The sequence below is a fragment of the Saimiri boliviensis genome, chromosome X, assembly GCF_048565385.1.
Source record: "Saimiri boliviensis isolate mSaiBol1 chromosome X, mSaiBol1.pri, whole genome shotgun sequence".
Classification (NCBI taxonomy): domain Eukaryota; kingdom Metazoa; phylum Chordata; class Mammalia; order Primates; family Cebidae; genus Saimiri; species Saimiri boliviensis.
In genome coordinates this window covers 36,624,787-36,641,048 of record NC_133470.1, presented here as the reverse complement: position 1 = coordinate 36,641,048, position 16,262 = coordinate 36,624,787, and the positions used below count along the sequence as shown (strand labels likewise).

General features: G+C 53.0%; 1 protein-coding gene across 12 annotated transcripts in view; it reads left to right on the top strand.

Annotated features, from left to right (window-relative positions):
* BCOR (BCL6 corepressor) overlaps positions 1 to 16,262 on the top strand; it is a 128,687-nt gene that overhangs the window by 92,112 nt on the left and 20,313 nt on the right. For all 12 annotated transcript variants that reach the window (XM_074392059.1, XM_074392056.1, XM_074392057.1 and 9 more), the window contains exons 2-4: positions 10,469 to 10,594; positions 11,930 to 12,008; positions 12,935 to 15,778. In XM_074392059.1, the coding sequence (XP_074248160.1) occupies positions 10,509 to 10,594; positions 11,930 to 12,008; positions 12,935 to 15,778 (3,009 nt within the window). In that variant the 5' untranslated portion in view covers positions 10,469 to 10,508. The remainder of the gene's footprint in view (positions 1 to 10,468; positions 10,595 to 11,929; positions 12,009 to 12,934; positions 15,779 to 16,262) is intronic.

Below are 16,262 nucleotides of genomic sequence, written 5' to 3'. Positions count from 1 at the left end.
TGAAAGAGCTTCAGTAGGCATGAATCCCTGGTCCCTCTCTAAAGAATGCCTTACAGCCTTTGCTGACATTGTTTTGTGAACAGTGGGTTTTACCAGGCCTGCAGTTCCCCCCGCCGCACCCCCCCCCCCCATTTTAGCACACGATTTTAAAGGTAATGTGGGGACAGGATGCGCCTAGCTGTGATGATTGCCTCGGTGTGTAGCCTAGGCTGGGCCTGGAATCTGGAGACACCTTAACCTTTGCCCTAGGGGCCCTCGGAGGGGGTGAAGGTGGGGAGCTCGAGGACTGATTGTTTTCGAGGATCTGTTTGTTTTCTCCAGCCACGGAGGCTGAAGGTGGAGTTGGGCAAGTCTGAGTGTCTGTTCCAGCTTTGGGTCTGATTTAAAACTTGGTTTAATTGGAGAAACTCCTAGGCATTTAACAGTTCTGTACAAATGCAAACTTGAAATAGCTCGAGGCCTACGTCATTTAGGAAAGAATAAATGAAGTACAGAAATGTCCAAACTATGTAAATCCTAGAGTTGTCTGCCCTCCCATAAACACATGACAAGTGCCAAGGCATTTCCAGTCAAAACACCCGTGGAACCAGCAGCCTCCATCCTTTGTATATATTATTTTATTAACAGCATTTTACACAGCATTTAACAAGCACAGCCTGCCTGCTTTGCACCAGGACTCTAAGCAGACGAAGGGGTGGAAAACGGATGGAGGTGGGGGAGGAGTGGTTGCTAGAAGAGACCAGCTAGAGAAATCTCATCAGATGGGTAGGGTAAGTAACACAGGGGATTTATTTCTACTGCCCAAAAGGAAGACAGACACAGTGTTTTGGAGGAAGAAATCCCCTCTCCCATTCCAGGAGGAACGTTGTACAGCTGTGATATGTCTGGTCTCAGCTTTGATTCCAGAGGGTAAAACAGGGCATGTTTCATGATACTCTGCCCATCGGTTATTGGTGATTTGCAAAGAATAAGTATTTGTCTGCTATCGTTATTCTGTATCCTGCTGGAAAGTTTATAACGAAAAGTAATGCCTTTCTTAAGTCATAAAATGAGCCTTGTATGCTTATTTAATTAAAATCTATTTAAGGACCGATTAGGCGTGTAATTTGCGCTAATAATGACGATTATGGAAATGTTCAACTTAACCAAAAATCATAAAGGAGACATTTTGATCAGTGGGGCGGCCAGTAAAGTATTCAGTGAGTTGGGCAATTTCCGAAAGACAGGAGGAGGCATTCCGCTGAGGGCTGCAGAAAGCGCAGACCCATCTGGCCTCTGTGACACAGCATGGAGAGGGACAGACAGGGATGTCCCAGCTCCAGCCCAGCCAGGCCCCACTTTGCTGAGCATGGAAACCAACCCTGTGAGTCTCCACAACCTTTATTCCCATGATGCTTCCCTGACCTTCCAGAAGGAGTAAACTCTCGGAGAGGGCTGATGAGCCACACGGAAATCTCTGCGAAATGGCGGTGCTCTTTTGCTTTAACAAACAGCACTGACAAACGCATGCTTCCTTGGCTAGCCTTGGCTGGAGGCTGGAGGGGTGGGGGGAGAAGGGGTCCCTTGTTCCGGAGAAACCTGCCAGCTGCTGGGCTTGGTGCGAAGGCAGTGAAGGCAGACACAATGCTGCTGTTGTTGGTTTGATCTCTAACTGTGGATTGTTAGTCTGGCTTTAACTATGTGGTAAGGGGGGAATGTGAAGGCTGTTTACAGCGAGTGCAAATAATGTGACAGCTGTTGGCGCGCGAGCAGCGCTGCGCCTCCTCAGCACTTACACAAAGCGCGTACTATGCAGGCCCGTGGACGAGCTGCCGAGGTGGCGGCCACTTTCTGGCCAGCGTGCCCCTAGATGAGAGAAAGCTCCAAGGCACCCCCGCCCCTCATCCCCAACACACATCTTTATGACTTCCCAGGATTGCAGTGGGGTGCAGGACGGTTTGTGTGTTGTGGTTTAGGGAACTTGTGGTGAGGCAGAGGTGGCGGGAGAAAGCCCACGGGGCCGTGAGTGTCACCGTCCTGGAGGGGTTTGGCCAGGATCTGTCGAACTGGGTCCTCAGCTGTTTGTGACAGAGTTTTTAAGATTTGGGAAAATAACTTTCAGCCCTAAGTAAGCTTGTTGGAAAGAATGTGTTATTAACTGAAAGCTTTCTGGAAATTGCAGAGGCTCTGAAGGCCGTTGTTCCCCTCTGAAATGGCCCTGTTATTCAGACAAGTTAGAGACAAGCGGGTGCTGTGTTCCGAGCACTCAGCACTGTTTCCAGCTTGGAAATACAAGTGTGCAGGTTCAGTACCCAAAGCGGGGGTTTCTTTGGGGGGGAAGGGGTGTCATATTGGCTCTCGATCACCCACATCCCTTAACCTTTACTCCCAAGCCTTCCCGTTTTCAAGAGCGTATTTGCCTTCAACTGCGGGACGCAAAGGTGCTGTCCTGAAGCCTGCCAACAGCACCACCTACTCTGACTTCATCAACTAGATGCCCACAGCCACAGGCTTTCTTTGAGTTCCTGGTACCCTGCCAGGCCCTGCGGAGAGGCGCCAGGGTGGGAGGGAGAGCAGTTGGTGGCGGCAATCACCCACTAGGCCAGTCCTAGAGGTGCGTGGTTGGCCCAAGCAGGTAGACTTAGGATGGCTAAGAATGTGGGGCTGCCTCTGGACTGTCCTGCGGTAAGCTGAGTGTAAAAATTCACCCTCTCCCCCAGGAATCCCAACGTTGAAGCCTTCCAAGCCCTGGCACCTGCCTGATCCTTCCTGGGTTTTGGAAGATCATTTAGGGCTGACTTAATTCTATATTCTACCCTTCTGTGAGCAACTTTAGCCTCTGGGTGTACAGCCTACAGGATATCTGCAAATCTAGTTCATTCTCTTCTGCCTCCCCCCCCCCCCCCAGTAGCCCGCTTCCCCCAAGTCTCCTCTAAGTTTTAACATGGACTTCTACATCTAGTTGGGTTTTTCCGATGGGGAGCCGGGAGATGCTTCTGGAGTGAGACATGAACTTCGGTGCCAGTTCTATAAATTGGTCTCTTTTTATGACGTGTGCCATTTTCTGTAGGAATGTTGCTTGCAAAACGAGTTTCGCCTTGGAGGAAAGGCGGAAAGATAAACAAGCCTGCAACGCCAAAACACTGGCAGTCTTTCCCTCCTTCCAGCTCTCTTAAAGCAGCCGGGCTGTATTTCCAGGATTAGACTTGTGCATGTGAGGAGGGACTCGGGTTGGCTTTTTTTCCCCCCAAGCAAATGCAAATTAGAGAAAAATAATTTTCTTTCAACGATATGCAATGTATTAGTCACTTGTTATCGTGCTCCGAGGCAGGCCTCATTTGCGCGTCTGCCAGCTCGCTCACATCTGCTCGGCGCTGTTCGGGCCATTTTAACCTTGGCAGTGTCGTGTCTAGTCCCACGGATCAAGGAGGAGTAATTAAGCCCTGAACAGCTACAAAAATTCACGGGCCCCCATCTCTATCTCAGTTGTTCCATGGCTTTGTTTTGGGTGCTCTGAGTTCCACGACTGAGTAGCAGACACGGGATTCCTATTGTTCGTTGTAAAGAAAGTGGGTGCCCCTCTCCTTCTCTGACCCTCATTCCCAGCTTTCCTGGGACTCCCAGGCTCTGCAGAGTCAGCGAGAGACTCGCTTGCAGATCGCAGGACCCCTGCATTTTGCTCATCTTTTATACATTAAAAGTTCCTTTGTGCTTCCTGTGTATACTAATGATAGCTGTTGTTATTAGCCTTACGGTATAGCTTGTTCCCTTTGGTGGTGGGGGGTGGCGGTGAACGTGTTCGTGATTTACTCCTGCAAAGGCCTGGTGAAAACAAAAGTGCACTGACAGCCTTTGGAGGCGTGGTGTGGAGCGTTTATTCTGGATTTGCCCCCAGGTTGTGTAGACTCCCAAGTGGGGACCCAGTTCTGTAGGGACTAGACCAAAGCGGGCAAGTGATTTCTTTTTCCGTGGAGTAGGGGAGAGTAAAGAGGGATTCCTGGCTTTTGACTTGGGTTTCTGGTGCTAGGCGGCCTCCTGTGAAGGGACACCTGTTTGTAAATTCGCCCTCTCTTGAATACACACGTGGTTCCCTGACTCCCCATGTGGCAAAACCGTGAAGGAAAGTGAAAGGAACAAAAAGCCGGTGGGGTGGCCTAGACAGACCTTCCGGGTAGAAGGACAAGTGTCCCCCGTTGGCCTGTGAGAGAGAGGTGTGGGCACCTGACCCCGAGCCTTGGGCTCTGTCTTGAGGAGGGGAGTGTAGCGGGCAACCCGGGTTCTCAGGGTCGGTCCCTGCAGATTCTACCCGGGGCCCCAATCCCCGAGATTCGCACCCCTCCCCCGTTACCGTGTGCGACTCTAGGCTTACATGTTTGTAAGGGGAGCATCCAGAGGAGCAGCGCTCTAGTCTGATCGGAAGGGAACCCAGGAGGATGGCGAGGAGGGGTTTGCAGTGCCCATTCCCGGGGCGGGCTCGGCGGCGTTTCCCGGGAGGCCTCTGATTCTGCCTGCGCCCACCCAAAGTTTCTTTTCGTCAGATTCGTTGATGGGGACAGAAGGTGCGGCGGGGCCTGGGCCTCGGGAAGGGGCACCACGGAGAGCGCGCCAGGCCGCAGGGTCGGAGGGGCTGCCTGGGGTCGGGGACTGGGGAGGTCGGGCCGCCTCCGGGAAAGGCTGCTGGAGTTCCTGGAAGGCTCCGCGGGGGCGCGCCGCGAGGGCGTGGGTGTGTTCGGTGGTGCGGCCCCGCGCGCTGGGACTTCCACGGAGGAACGGCGAGGAGGAGCGGGCGAGCCCTGAGCAGCACTGGGTGTGTGTGGTGGGAGAGAAAATCCCTTTGTTGCCGACCGAACGCGCTCCTGGCTGAAGCGCCTCAGCCCGAGGAGGGGGCGCCCCTCCCCCTTTCTTCTTCGCCGGGGCCAAGTTCACTCCCAGCCAGGGTGGCTCCCCGCTCATACCCCGGCGCCCCGGGAGGAGGCCGAGAAGGTTCTGGGTGCTCGAAGGGTCTGGGCCGGCGAGTTTCCCCTTCCCCCTCCCTCTTACTAATGCAAAACTTGGAGGTGTGGGCGGGGACGCCCCTGCCGGCTATGGCTACGGCTGTGGCTTGGAGTGTGCCAAGAGGCAGCACCTGGGCCGACTCGACCACTTCCCTCACCCCCAACTCTCTCGGTGGAGGGCGTCCAGAGGGCCTGGGACCAGACCAGCGACTTCCCTCGACCACAACCCTGGAAGCCTGCGGTTTTGCCTCTCAGGGACCTGGGGGGCAACCTTGGGGTCTCTCACTCTCCAGCAGACCTGGAGGACCCGCCCCACACTGCACATCCGGAAGAGCTTTTTCTTCTCCTCTCCCACCCCCACACACCCCACCCCCACCTCTCACATCCTAAAATAGGAACTTCTTCACCCCTCCTTTCCTTGACACCAGGAGCACAGCGCTGCTGCTGTGACGCAGTCTGTGTTGGGAGCCACCCCAGGAAGGGCTGGCGGGTGGTGAGCTTTGGGCTTCTGTGAAATCTACACAATTCTGCTGAAGGTCATCCCTCCCTGCTCTGACCCTCTCTGTGTTGCTGCCTCAGCCTCCCCCGCAGGATGAGGTGGTACTGTCCCGAAGAAACTGCGTGATTCTGGGGCTTGTTACACAGTACGTTCAGTGGCGTCAGATGTATTTAGTGGGATTAAACGTGGCCAGCACTAGCTATTGCCAGGCAAAACTCGAGTCCATAGTGCAGCTTAATCCTTTGGAAAACACAGTGCCAAATATTTACAGAGGGGACCAAGGTTGGAGAGGTTCAGCCACCTGCCCAGAGCCACGAGGTGGGTGAGGGTGGGAGCTGGGAAGCTGTGGTAACCATGTTCTCCACAGAGAACCAGCCACGCAGTATGGAGACTCCTCCCCTGAAGAGTCCTCGGCCCAGAGGACCGCAGCACACTGGCTGGGACCCCGGATGCCTGCCTTGCCACCTGAGCTGGAAGCCCTTGTGAGCCTGTCCAGTTGTTCTGGCCACTAACTGGAGCGCTGACAGTGGGGGCAAGGGGAACCTAGTGAGAGAGATTCTGGAGAAAAGACCCCGAGCTGGGCCACCCTCAGTGCCTGTGTGGACAGCAGGGAGGCGTGACCGGAATTAGTTTGGCGGCCATGCTTTCCATATCGGCAGTGCCACTTGACAAGTGTAATGTGCAGACTTTAACTGATCGGCACCTCAAGGGTGGGGGCAGTGGAAAGTGGCCTAGTGCAGGTGGGGCCCCGGGGGAAGGAAAGGGGCCAAGGCTTGGGACCTGTGGTCTCCCCTCACATCTTTTCACAGAGGGCGGCTGTGCCCCTGCTCAGGGATGCCAAGGTTGGAGTGATGGCTTCTGATCTTGGTCCCTTGACCCCCTTCTGCCAATCAGGCGCTTCTCCTCAGTGTCCAGGCCAGGCTCGGGTACTCTGTTTTTGTTTTTTTTTTTTTTGAAACGGAGTTTCACTCTTGTTACCCAGGCTGGAGTGCAATGGCGCGATCTCGGCTCACCGCAACCTCCGCCTCCTGGGTTCAGGCAATTCTCCTGCCTCAGCCTCCTGAGTAGCTGGGATTACAGGCACGCGCCACCATGCCCAGCTAATTTTTGTGTTTTTAGTAGAGACGGGGTTTCACCGTGTTGACCAGGATGGTCTCGATCTCTTGACCTCGTGATCCACCCGCCTCGGCCTCCCAAAGTGCTGGGATTACAGGCGTGAGCCACCGCGCCCGGCCAAGGCTCGGGTACTCTGATCAGCACCCTTGGCGGTGGAGGGAATGACTACTCAGAGCCTGTTGAGGGTGGCCCAAGTTCTCCTCTTGTGTTCCATTCCCACAGTGCTAAGAGCTGGAGAACACAGTATGCAGCGTGAGTGCCTGCTTCTCGCAAGCCAGGTCTTTCCGCGTGGCCCTGGGTGTTCCAGCAGGCATACTCCAGTTCCCAGTCTTGTTTTTTTAGAAAGCATATCTGACCTCTTCTCGCCCATCTTTCCTCCTCATCCCTATCCAGCACCTTTGCCCACTTCTCTCCACTACTAGAAAAAGGGGTTAAAACCCAGATCCAAGGTGCAGCTTCGCAGCTCACAGTGGAACAGGTTGGTGCTTGTAAAGTGCTTTTCATGAGTGACTTCACACATCTTGGCACTTCTGGAAACATAGCCTGCATTTGGAAGAAGTGGGGGCTGGAGGTGGGCATTGAAAAAAAAAAGCAAACAAGCTTCATCTATGGTTGCAAAGCACCCTGCGGTGCTGTTTGTCATTGAAATCACATCATTTGCTCTCTCCACCATGTTCTGCTGCCAAGGGTCAGCAACATCAGTTTCGAAGCACTTGGCCTTAGAGGTGAAAAAGGCCCCAGTTATTTTCAACAGCACCTTCTAGAAGTAGTAATTCTGTTCGATGTCCCTGTACTCCGCCTCCCAGTCTTTCTGTTCCTTACCCCAATGTCCTCTTTGTCGTACATCCAGAGAAACCAGGGTGGGTGTGGGTAATGGTGACCCCTGTTCTTCAGCAGAGGCTGGGTGTGAGCCATTTGGCCTTTGCAAAGGAGGCCTCTGCTTTTGTGGGTTTGGATTGCTCTTGTTCGTCACCCAGGAGGAGGGCCTTCTGCCAGCCAGGGCCATTGCTCTTTGGCCCTTTCCACTCCTCTCCATCTTTGGCCAGGAACCTGAAGAGTTAAAAGTCTTTAGCTTGTTGCAATGAAATTATGGCTGGCAGTGGCGCCGCTGTTTGTTCAACAGACCTCCACTTTTAAACAGTTCACAAAAAGTTCATGGGGCAGCTAAAGATTATAAGTGTGTGTGTGTGTGTGTGTGTGTGTGTGTGTGTGTACGCGCGCGTAGTCTACAGCAGGATCCAACAATGCGTTCCCCCCTTTTGCTTTCATGTTCAGCCCCATCCTCCACTTCCCTCCCAAAACACACACACACACACACACACACACACACACACAGAGATAACAGTGAACCGCTCTCCTGGCCTGAACCCTCCGTCTGACCCTGTGCGTGTGAGAACACTTCGTTCTGATGGCTGGTGTCATTTATCTGTGCACCATTAATATTGAAAGCCTTGAAGGAGGAGCCCTGAAGAAGGGGAGATGCTTTGAAAGCACCCATAGGCCCAGGTGCCTCTAAACTGCAGTCACATTTCTGCCAGGTCCAGGTGGCCTTTGCTGAAGAAAGGCCCTTTGAAGGGAAGCAGCCACTGGCCTTTTCGGGCCTGGGCCTCAGTGGAATGAGTCTGTTTCCCAGGAAGGTGCTGGGAGATCCCTTACACAAGGTGTCTACTTAAGGAAGGTGGGTAGGAGGCAGCTTTTTAAAAGGGGAGGCCAGTTTTTAAGAACAGAGACAGCAGAACATGGAGGTTTATTAGGCACACGCTGCTTCTTCCCTCATCCTTTCCTTGGGAATTTGATTGAGTGACCCTTTGGCTCATGATGTCATTTCTGCATTTCATCATGGCACAGTGAGGGGATGGCATGGTGCAGTCCCACTAGTGCAGCCGGATGACCGGGACACGCTGGCACCAGGCAGTGGGTGCTCCACCTTCTCTATTATGCTACCCAGAATGTTTTCCTTTTGTTAGAAGGGGCAGCGGGGCCGGAGAAGGGACACTGCCACTCCATTGAATGTGCCTTGTGGTCTGTCCAGCACTAGTGGTGGCCTTCCCCACTTGATTTGTGTCTTGGGCAGATAGAAGAAAAGTCCATGAGCCCCCACAGAACCTTCCCCAACAGCTGAGTCAGTCTTTTGGGAGCTCTGTGGCTAGCCCATTGGAAGAGCCGCTATCTGGAGACCCTTCCTAGGGAAATAGCTTTCCAGAACCCCAGCCGACCTGATGCCTCTGCAGATTACTGCCTCTTTCTTGGGCCCTTTCCTTCTCTTCCAGCCTCATTGTTGAGCTCTAACTCTACGTGGTGGGTCGGTGCATGTGGATTTTGATTAACAGACGTTCTATGGATGGGGGACGCTGGTGGATGCTGGTGGACAAAGACCTAGTTAGGACAAAGAAATGTGGAAGTACAAACCGGCTTTGGGATTCCATCCCCCCAGGTATCCCCCCAACCCCCACCCTCAATCACTCTCAGAAGAGTCCCCGGACCTGGTGCCTCCGACCCAAACCCAACCGACCTGGCAGTCTGCTACGCGTGCTAAAGTGTAAAAGCAAGCATTTGCATATTTTTTCCTGCTAACAAAGGAAATGTGTCGACTTAGGGAACATTTGGGCTTTCGGAAACTGTGTGGGTGGGTGTGTGAGGGAGGAGAAAGAAAAGTTCCCCTGATGATCTGCACGCCAATTATTTCACACCCAGGTTTGGGTCCCATGGAAAAATGCCATGGCCAGTCCGGACAAGGGACACTGAGATGTGTTTGTGAGCAGGGAATTGCCGAGGGCCATCAGTCCCAAGCATTAAAGGCTCCCCTACTTATTAACCCAGCATTTAACAGCAGGATATGGGCTGAAGCGCAGTCAAAAGAAACGGCTCAACCTCCAAAGAGCAATTAAAATCCTGCACGAGGATAAATCACGCGCCGTGATAATCCTGTTAATAAAATGCAGCTTGTCCTGACCCTTCACTCATGCAGCAAACTAGAATGTGATGTGGGTGGGGGTGGTGGGCAGAGGAGGTAAGAGGGGGTAGGAGGTGGTCTGAGCTCCTCTGCCTTGGCAGCCTCCCCCTCCCGGGAGGTGGAAAATGGGTGGCTTCTGCTGGCTCCCCATGTGCCAGCGGCTCAGAGCCGATCAGCCAGGGCTGCTAAGACTTCTGTGCTCGCTAATGATTTCTCGTCCCCGGCGAGCAGGCGTCATTGAATTACTCAGCCGCCTCCCTCTGCAGCTCCCAGGCAAAACCACCCGGGTTAGGTGCTTAATCTAATCCAGGGCTCCGGTGGGGCGGCTCACCAGCCCACCGACTCTTTTTCACTCTCAATCTGTAAGCTGCACACACGACAGCCTTGGAAATTCAGCCCTAGAAACGAATGTAGTTTGAGAGCTGGACCTGCCGCTCACCTCGCTGCAGTGCTGTGCGCCCTTCTTGCACCCTTTTGGCCCCAAGAAAGATGAGTTGTGTGCCTCCCGGTGATGCAGCATCCCTGAACCTATTGTCACAGCCTCCCCTTGGTGAATCGAGTCTTCTCTACCTTCTTTAACAAGTGGCGGGAATGAATGACCACTGTATACTTTCAGAGGCTGGGAAAGGGGGTGGGCGGGTGCTGTGGTATGCCCTGGATGCGTTCTGTGCCTTGGATGAGGCTGCCTGTTCGAATTAAAGTTCTTCTCCCCACACCCGGCACCTCCTGCCAGGGAAGCTGCATGCCCCTCCGCCGTCTCTTCGAGTCAGGTGTCCTTGGCTCCCACACCACTGTAGACAGCAGGCACAGCCTGCCTTCCCAGTCTGCATCCTGTATGAATCACCTAGAAAGAGGTCTTCTCTAGCTCCCTGCTTGGCTCTTTACTGAACCTCCTGGGTTTTTTTTCTCTCTCTCTCTTTTAAACAGACTAGACGCTTGAAGCAAAGCTGCCATCACAGAAGACGACATGCTCTCAGCAACCCCCCTGTATGGGAACGTTCACAGCTGGATGAACAGCGAGAGGGTCCGCATGTGTGGGGCGAGCGAAGACAGGTGAATGTGCCCACTTGGGCTGGGCCTGAGGGGAGTCCTGGCCCCTTCCCCGCCCATGCCAAAGCTCCCCTCACCTTCTCACAGCCACCGTGGGCCCAAAAGGGGTGGAGGAGAGAGAGCTCCTGCCTAGTCGTCCGCCCTTGATTTACAGTTTTAACAGGCAACCTGGCTCAGCGAAGCATTGCCGCCCTTTAAAAGATTAGCCCCTAAAGCGGCCTTTCAGTGCACTTTCGTCCTTAATTTATTATTTCATATTTATGAAGGAGAATTAATCCCAGTCTATATGCTGCTTTAACTCTAAATGTCAGGAGTGTGGGCCCAGGTGGAGCAGCATTCGATGTGCTTTTAAAACAAATAGTTTGCTCAGTAATAAATGGGGAGAGAGCCACCCTCTTCCTTCATTGAAGCCCAGAATCTCTCACTGTCCTCTGCTGCCTGTTCCAGGAGGCCACTGGCTCCTGCTTTTGGTCGCCAGACAGCTCTGTTCTGCTTCCTAATCAGTAATTTTGGAGTGTGGGGTGGAAGCAGCTAAGCAGTAGATGATTGAAGCTGCTCTTCGGGGTAATGAGGAAACTTTTCCTCTGCTGCTTGTCAGCGATTTTTATCCTGGGGATTTGGAAGTTGGCACCAAGCACTTTCTTTATCGATGCTCTCTGATAACAAGTCCCAGGGCAGCCACAGCAGCCTGGCACAGACGTGCAGCTTCCTCTTCAGCCTGGAACAGCTGACATTTGTATGATACTAGTGTGTATCCCCCTGTCATTTTGACAAAGGCAGTCAAATATGGCTTTTTTATCACCATGGAAACCAGTTTCGTAGGACATGGTCTCTAACTTTGTTTTGGGAAAAGTTTTGAAAGCCTGCCCTCCTGGGTAGCACGGAAGTGGTTGATGAGGCGGCCAGCCCGTAGACTCTAGCCTTCCCGCCCCCTTTCGTATTTGGCCGCGTTACCACTTCATGTCTACCCTCCAGGAGAGTTTATAAGGGTTGGCTGGGACAGCCGAGCTCAGATTGGCCTATTTGGCCTCTAGAGAGAAAGATCGCAAGGGAGAAGTGGTTGTGCTTGATTTCTGGCTTACCTACCTTGGGGACATTGTATTTGTGATTCATGTCCTCACACATGAAAGGCTTTTCGTTTCCTTTGTTTTTCCTGGTCAAGTTGATTCACCATTTGGGGGCAACTTTCAATCTGGGCCATTGGCAGCGGGTGGGGGCGGAGGGTTGAGGACAGTTCTCAAAATCAGGCTAGTAGAGACGGGTCTCTTCCGGGGAGATACATGAAAGATGGATTCAGTGAGGAATGCTTTCATAAAGTTGGTATGTCCTTTTAAACAGGAAAATCCTTGTAAATGATGGTGACGCTTCAAAAGCCAGACTGGAACTGAGGGAAGAGAATCCCTTGAACCACAACGTGGTAAGAGATTAATGGCTTCTGTTGATGCAATATCTGCATATCAGTGATCTGTAATCAATCGTATTTATTTGCATGCAATTAGAGGGTGGGGGGTGGGTGGGGGTGGCGGTTCAGAGTGGGGCTGAGTCTGAGGCCTGTGTGACAGGACAAGGCTCCCACCCAAGCTCTTCCTGTCTTGCCTTCCTGCCTTGCCACACATGTCCCTGTCCCCTAGTGACTGGTGGGATGTGTACTGTCTTTTCTTCCACAAGCTGCATGCCACATCAGTGCTCCCAACTGGATAAATTTCCAGCCTCCAAGTAGCCCCTTAGGGTTTACCTTTCCAGTAAAATACAAAACGCAGAACTGTCACTTCAGACACAAGGGAGAGGAAGTCAAAAGACACAACCACAGTTTGACCCATGGCCTCTTCATTGATTTAGAAATGAGGCTGCTAAAGTCCTCTGTCCCGTTGTCCCACCGAAGATTGTTTCTTGCTCTGTTCAGTCATGCCTTCTTGCACCCAGGGGAAATGAGGCAAACCCCCACCCCCAAGCCTGACAGGCCAGGGAGGGTTAGTGTGACTTCTGTACCCCAGAGCGTGATGCTCAGAGTTTTGGAGTTGGTGTCTTCTCAGTTGTAGCAAAGAATTTTTGCTGAGAACGTAAAAATCTTTAGTTAATAGATGACTGAACTAATGTATGGGCCTCCAGTCCAAAGGGACCAACGTCTTCCCTGCTTCCAGGATGCTACTTGAGAGGTGAGGAGGCAGGCAGCAGAGGAGTTTGGTAAGGGGAAGGGGAAACACCCCCGGAAGCCTGTCTTTAACCCTTTCTGCTTGAATGTTAAGACTAAGGTCATGCTGAGCTAGTTGGCAGTGTCTCCCGGGCGGGTGCTGCTGCTTTGAAGGACTGCCCCAGTAACACCCGTGTTGTTGTTCTGCAAAGGTGGATGCGAGCACGGCCCATAGGATCGATGGCCTGGCAGCACTGAGCATGGACCGCACTGGCCTAATCCGGGAAGGGCTCCGGGTCCCCGGAAACATCGTCTATTCTAGCTTGTGTGGACTGGGCTCTGAGAAGGGTCGGGAGACTGCCACGAGCACTCTAGGTGGCCTTGGGTTTTCTTCGGAAAGAAATCCAGAGATGCAGTTCAAACCGAATACACCCGAGACAGTGGAGGCTTCCGCCGTCTCTGGAAAACCCCCAAATGGCTTCAGTGCTATATACAAAACACCGCCTGGAATACAAAAAAGTGCTGTAGCCACAGCAGAAACACTGGGCCTGGACAGGTCTGCCAGCGACAAACAGAGCCCTCTCAACATCAATGGTGCTAGTTATCTGCGGCTGCCCTGGGTCAATCCTTACATGGAGGGTGCCACGCCAGCCATCTACCCTTTCCTTGATTCGCCAAATAAGTATTCACTGAACATGTACAAGGCCTTGCTACCTCAGCAGTCCTACAGCTTGGCCCAGCCGCTGTATTCTCCAGTCTGCACCAACGGGGAGCGCTTTCTCTACCTGCCACCACCTCACTACGTCAGTCCCCACATCCCATCATCCTTGGCATCACCCATGAGGCTCTCGACGCCTTCGGCCTCCCCAGCCATCCCACCTCTTGTCCATTGCGCAGACAAAAGCCTCCCATGGAAGATGGGGGTCAGCCCTGGGAATCCTGTTGATTCCCATGCCTATCCTCATATCCAGAACAGTAAACAGCCCAGGGTTCCCTCTGCCAAGGCAGTCACCAGTGGCCTGCCGGGGGACACGGCTCTTCTGTTGCCCCCCTCGCCTCGGCCCTCACCCCGGGTCCACCTTCCCACCCAGCCTGCTGCAGACACCTACTCGGAGTTCCACAAGCACTATGCCAGGATCTCCACCTCTCCTTCAGTTGCCCTGTCAAAGCCATACATGACAGTCAGCAGTGAGTTCCCCGCGGCCAGGCTCTCCAACGGCAAGTATCCCAAGGCTCCGGAAGGGGGCGAAAGTGCCCAGCCAGTGCCCGGGCATTCCCGGAAGACAGCGGTTCAAGACAGAAAAGACGGCAGCTCACCTCCTCTGTTGGAGAAGCAGACCGTTACCAAAGACGTCACAGATAAGCCACTAGACTTGTCTTCTAAAGTGGTGGATATAGATGCTTCCAAAGCTGACCATATGAAAAAGATGGCTCCTACGGTCCTGGTTCACAGCAGGGCTGGAAGTGGCTTAGTGCTCTCCGGAAGTGAGATTCCAAAAGAAACACTATCTCCTCCAGGAAATGGTTGTGCTATGTATAGATCTGAAATCATCAGCACTGCCCCCTCCTCCTGGGTGGTGCCTGGGCCAAGTCCTAATGAAGAGAACAATGGCAAAAGCATGTCGCTGAAAAACAAGGCGTTGGACTGGGCAATACCACAGCAGCGGAGTTCGTCATGTCCCCGCATGGGTGGCACCGATGCTGTCATCACTAATGTTTCAGGGTCCGTGTCAAGCGCAGGTCGCCCAGCCTCTGCATCACCAGCCCCCAATGCCAATGCAGATGGCACCAAAACCAGCAGGAGCTCCGTAGACACCACACCATCCGTTATTCAGCACGTGGGCCAGCCCCCGACCACTCCTGCCAAGCACAGTGGCAGCACCAGCAGCAAGGGCGCCAAAGCCAGCAACCCAGAACCGAGTTTCAAAGCAAATGAGAACGGCCTCCCACCAAGCTCTATATTTCTGTCTCCAAATGAGGCATTCAGGTCCCCACCAATTCCCTACCCCAGGAGTTACCTCCCTTACCCAGCCCCTGAGGGCATTGCTATAAGTCCCCTCTCCCTACATGGCAAAGGACCTGTCTACCCTCACCCAGTTTTGTTACCCAATGGCAGTCTGTTTCCTGGGCACCTTGCCCCAAAGCCTGGACTGCCCTATGGGCTGCCCACTGGCCGTCCAGAGTTTGTGACCTACCAAGATGCCCTGGGGTTGGGCATGGTGCATCCCATGTTGATACCACACACGCCCATAGAGATCGCTAAAGAGGAGAAACCAGAGAGGAGGTCCCGGTCCCACGAGAGAGCCCGCTATGAGGACCCAACCCTCCGGAATCGGTTTTCTGAGATTTTGGAAACTAGTGGCACCAAATTACATCCAGAAGTCCCCACCGACAAGAACCTAAAGCCGAACCCCAACTGGAATCAAGGGAAGACTGTTGTCAAAAGTGACAAGCTTGTCTACGTAGACCTTCTCCGAGAAGAACCAGATGGTAAAACTGACACAAACGTGTCCAAACCCAGCTTCGCAGCAGAGAGCGTTGGCCAGAGTGCTGAGCCCGCCAAGCCATCAGCTGAGCCGGCCCTGCAGCAGCACCGTGATTTCATTGCCCTGAGAGAGGAGTTGGGGCGCATCGGTGACTTCCACGAAACTTACTCTTTCAAACAGGCTCCAGGCCAGCCAGTCTTCAGCGTAAGCAAGGACAGTGTTCCGGCAGGTACCAACAAAGAGAACCTAGGGATGCCAGTCTCAACTCCATTCCTGGAGACCACTCTGGGAAGCGATGGTCCTGCTATGACTTTTGGTAAAACCCAAGAGGATCCCAAACCATTTTGTGTGAGTGGTGCCCCACCAAGTGTGGACGTGACCCCCACCTATACCAAAGATGGAGCCGATGAGGCCGAATCAAACGATGGCAAAGTTCTGAAACCGAAGCCATCTAAGCTGGCAAAGAGAATCGCCAACTCGGCGGGTTACGTGGGTGATCGATTCAAATGTGTCACTACCGAACTGTATGCAGATTCCAGTCAGCTCAGCCGGGAGCAACGGGCATTGCAGGTGAGCACCTTTACCTGAATTTCAGTAACCTTATCGGTTGTCAGTTTTTTAATGTGTAAAGAGGATTGGGGGAGTATGGTAGGGCAGGGCACCAGGCAGATTTGGTGAATGAGGCTTGTGGTAATTTGAATGTATGCAATGTGGCCAGTAAGAGAACGTGAGTGGTAGCACTGAGGCGTGTCTGGATGCTTTAAGTTATTCTGTAGATTAGAAGGGAACTCCACTCGAGGGCTGATAACAGACATTTTAATTTATTGTGAAGGGTGTCTAAAGACTGCATGACGTTTACCTATCAATTGCTTTGATTTCTCTGCCTGTAAGATAACAAATATACCTAGAAGTGCTGCTTAGAATGCCTTACTTGATACTTGGTGGAGATGTGTAGCAGCCGCATGTCTGTGGGATTCATGCAAATTTTTCACCAAAAAGAAAGGAAAAAAAAAAAGGTTGCTTTTAAAGGGATAGAGTATGTATTTAACTTGCT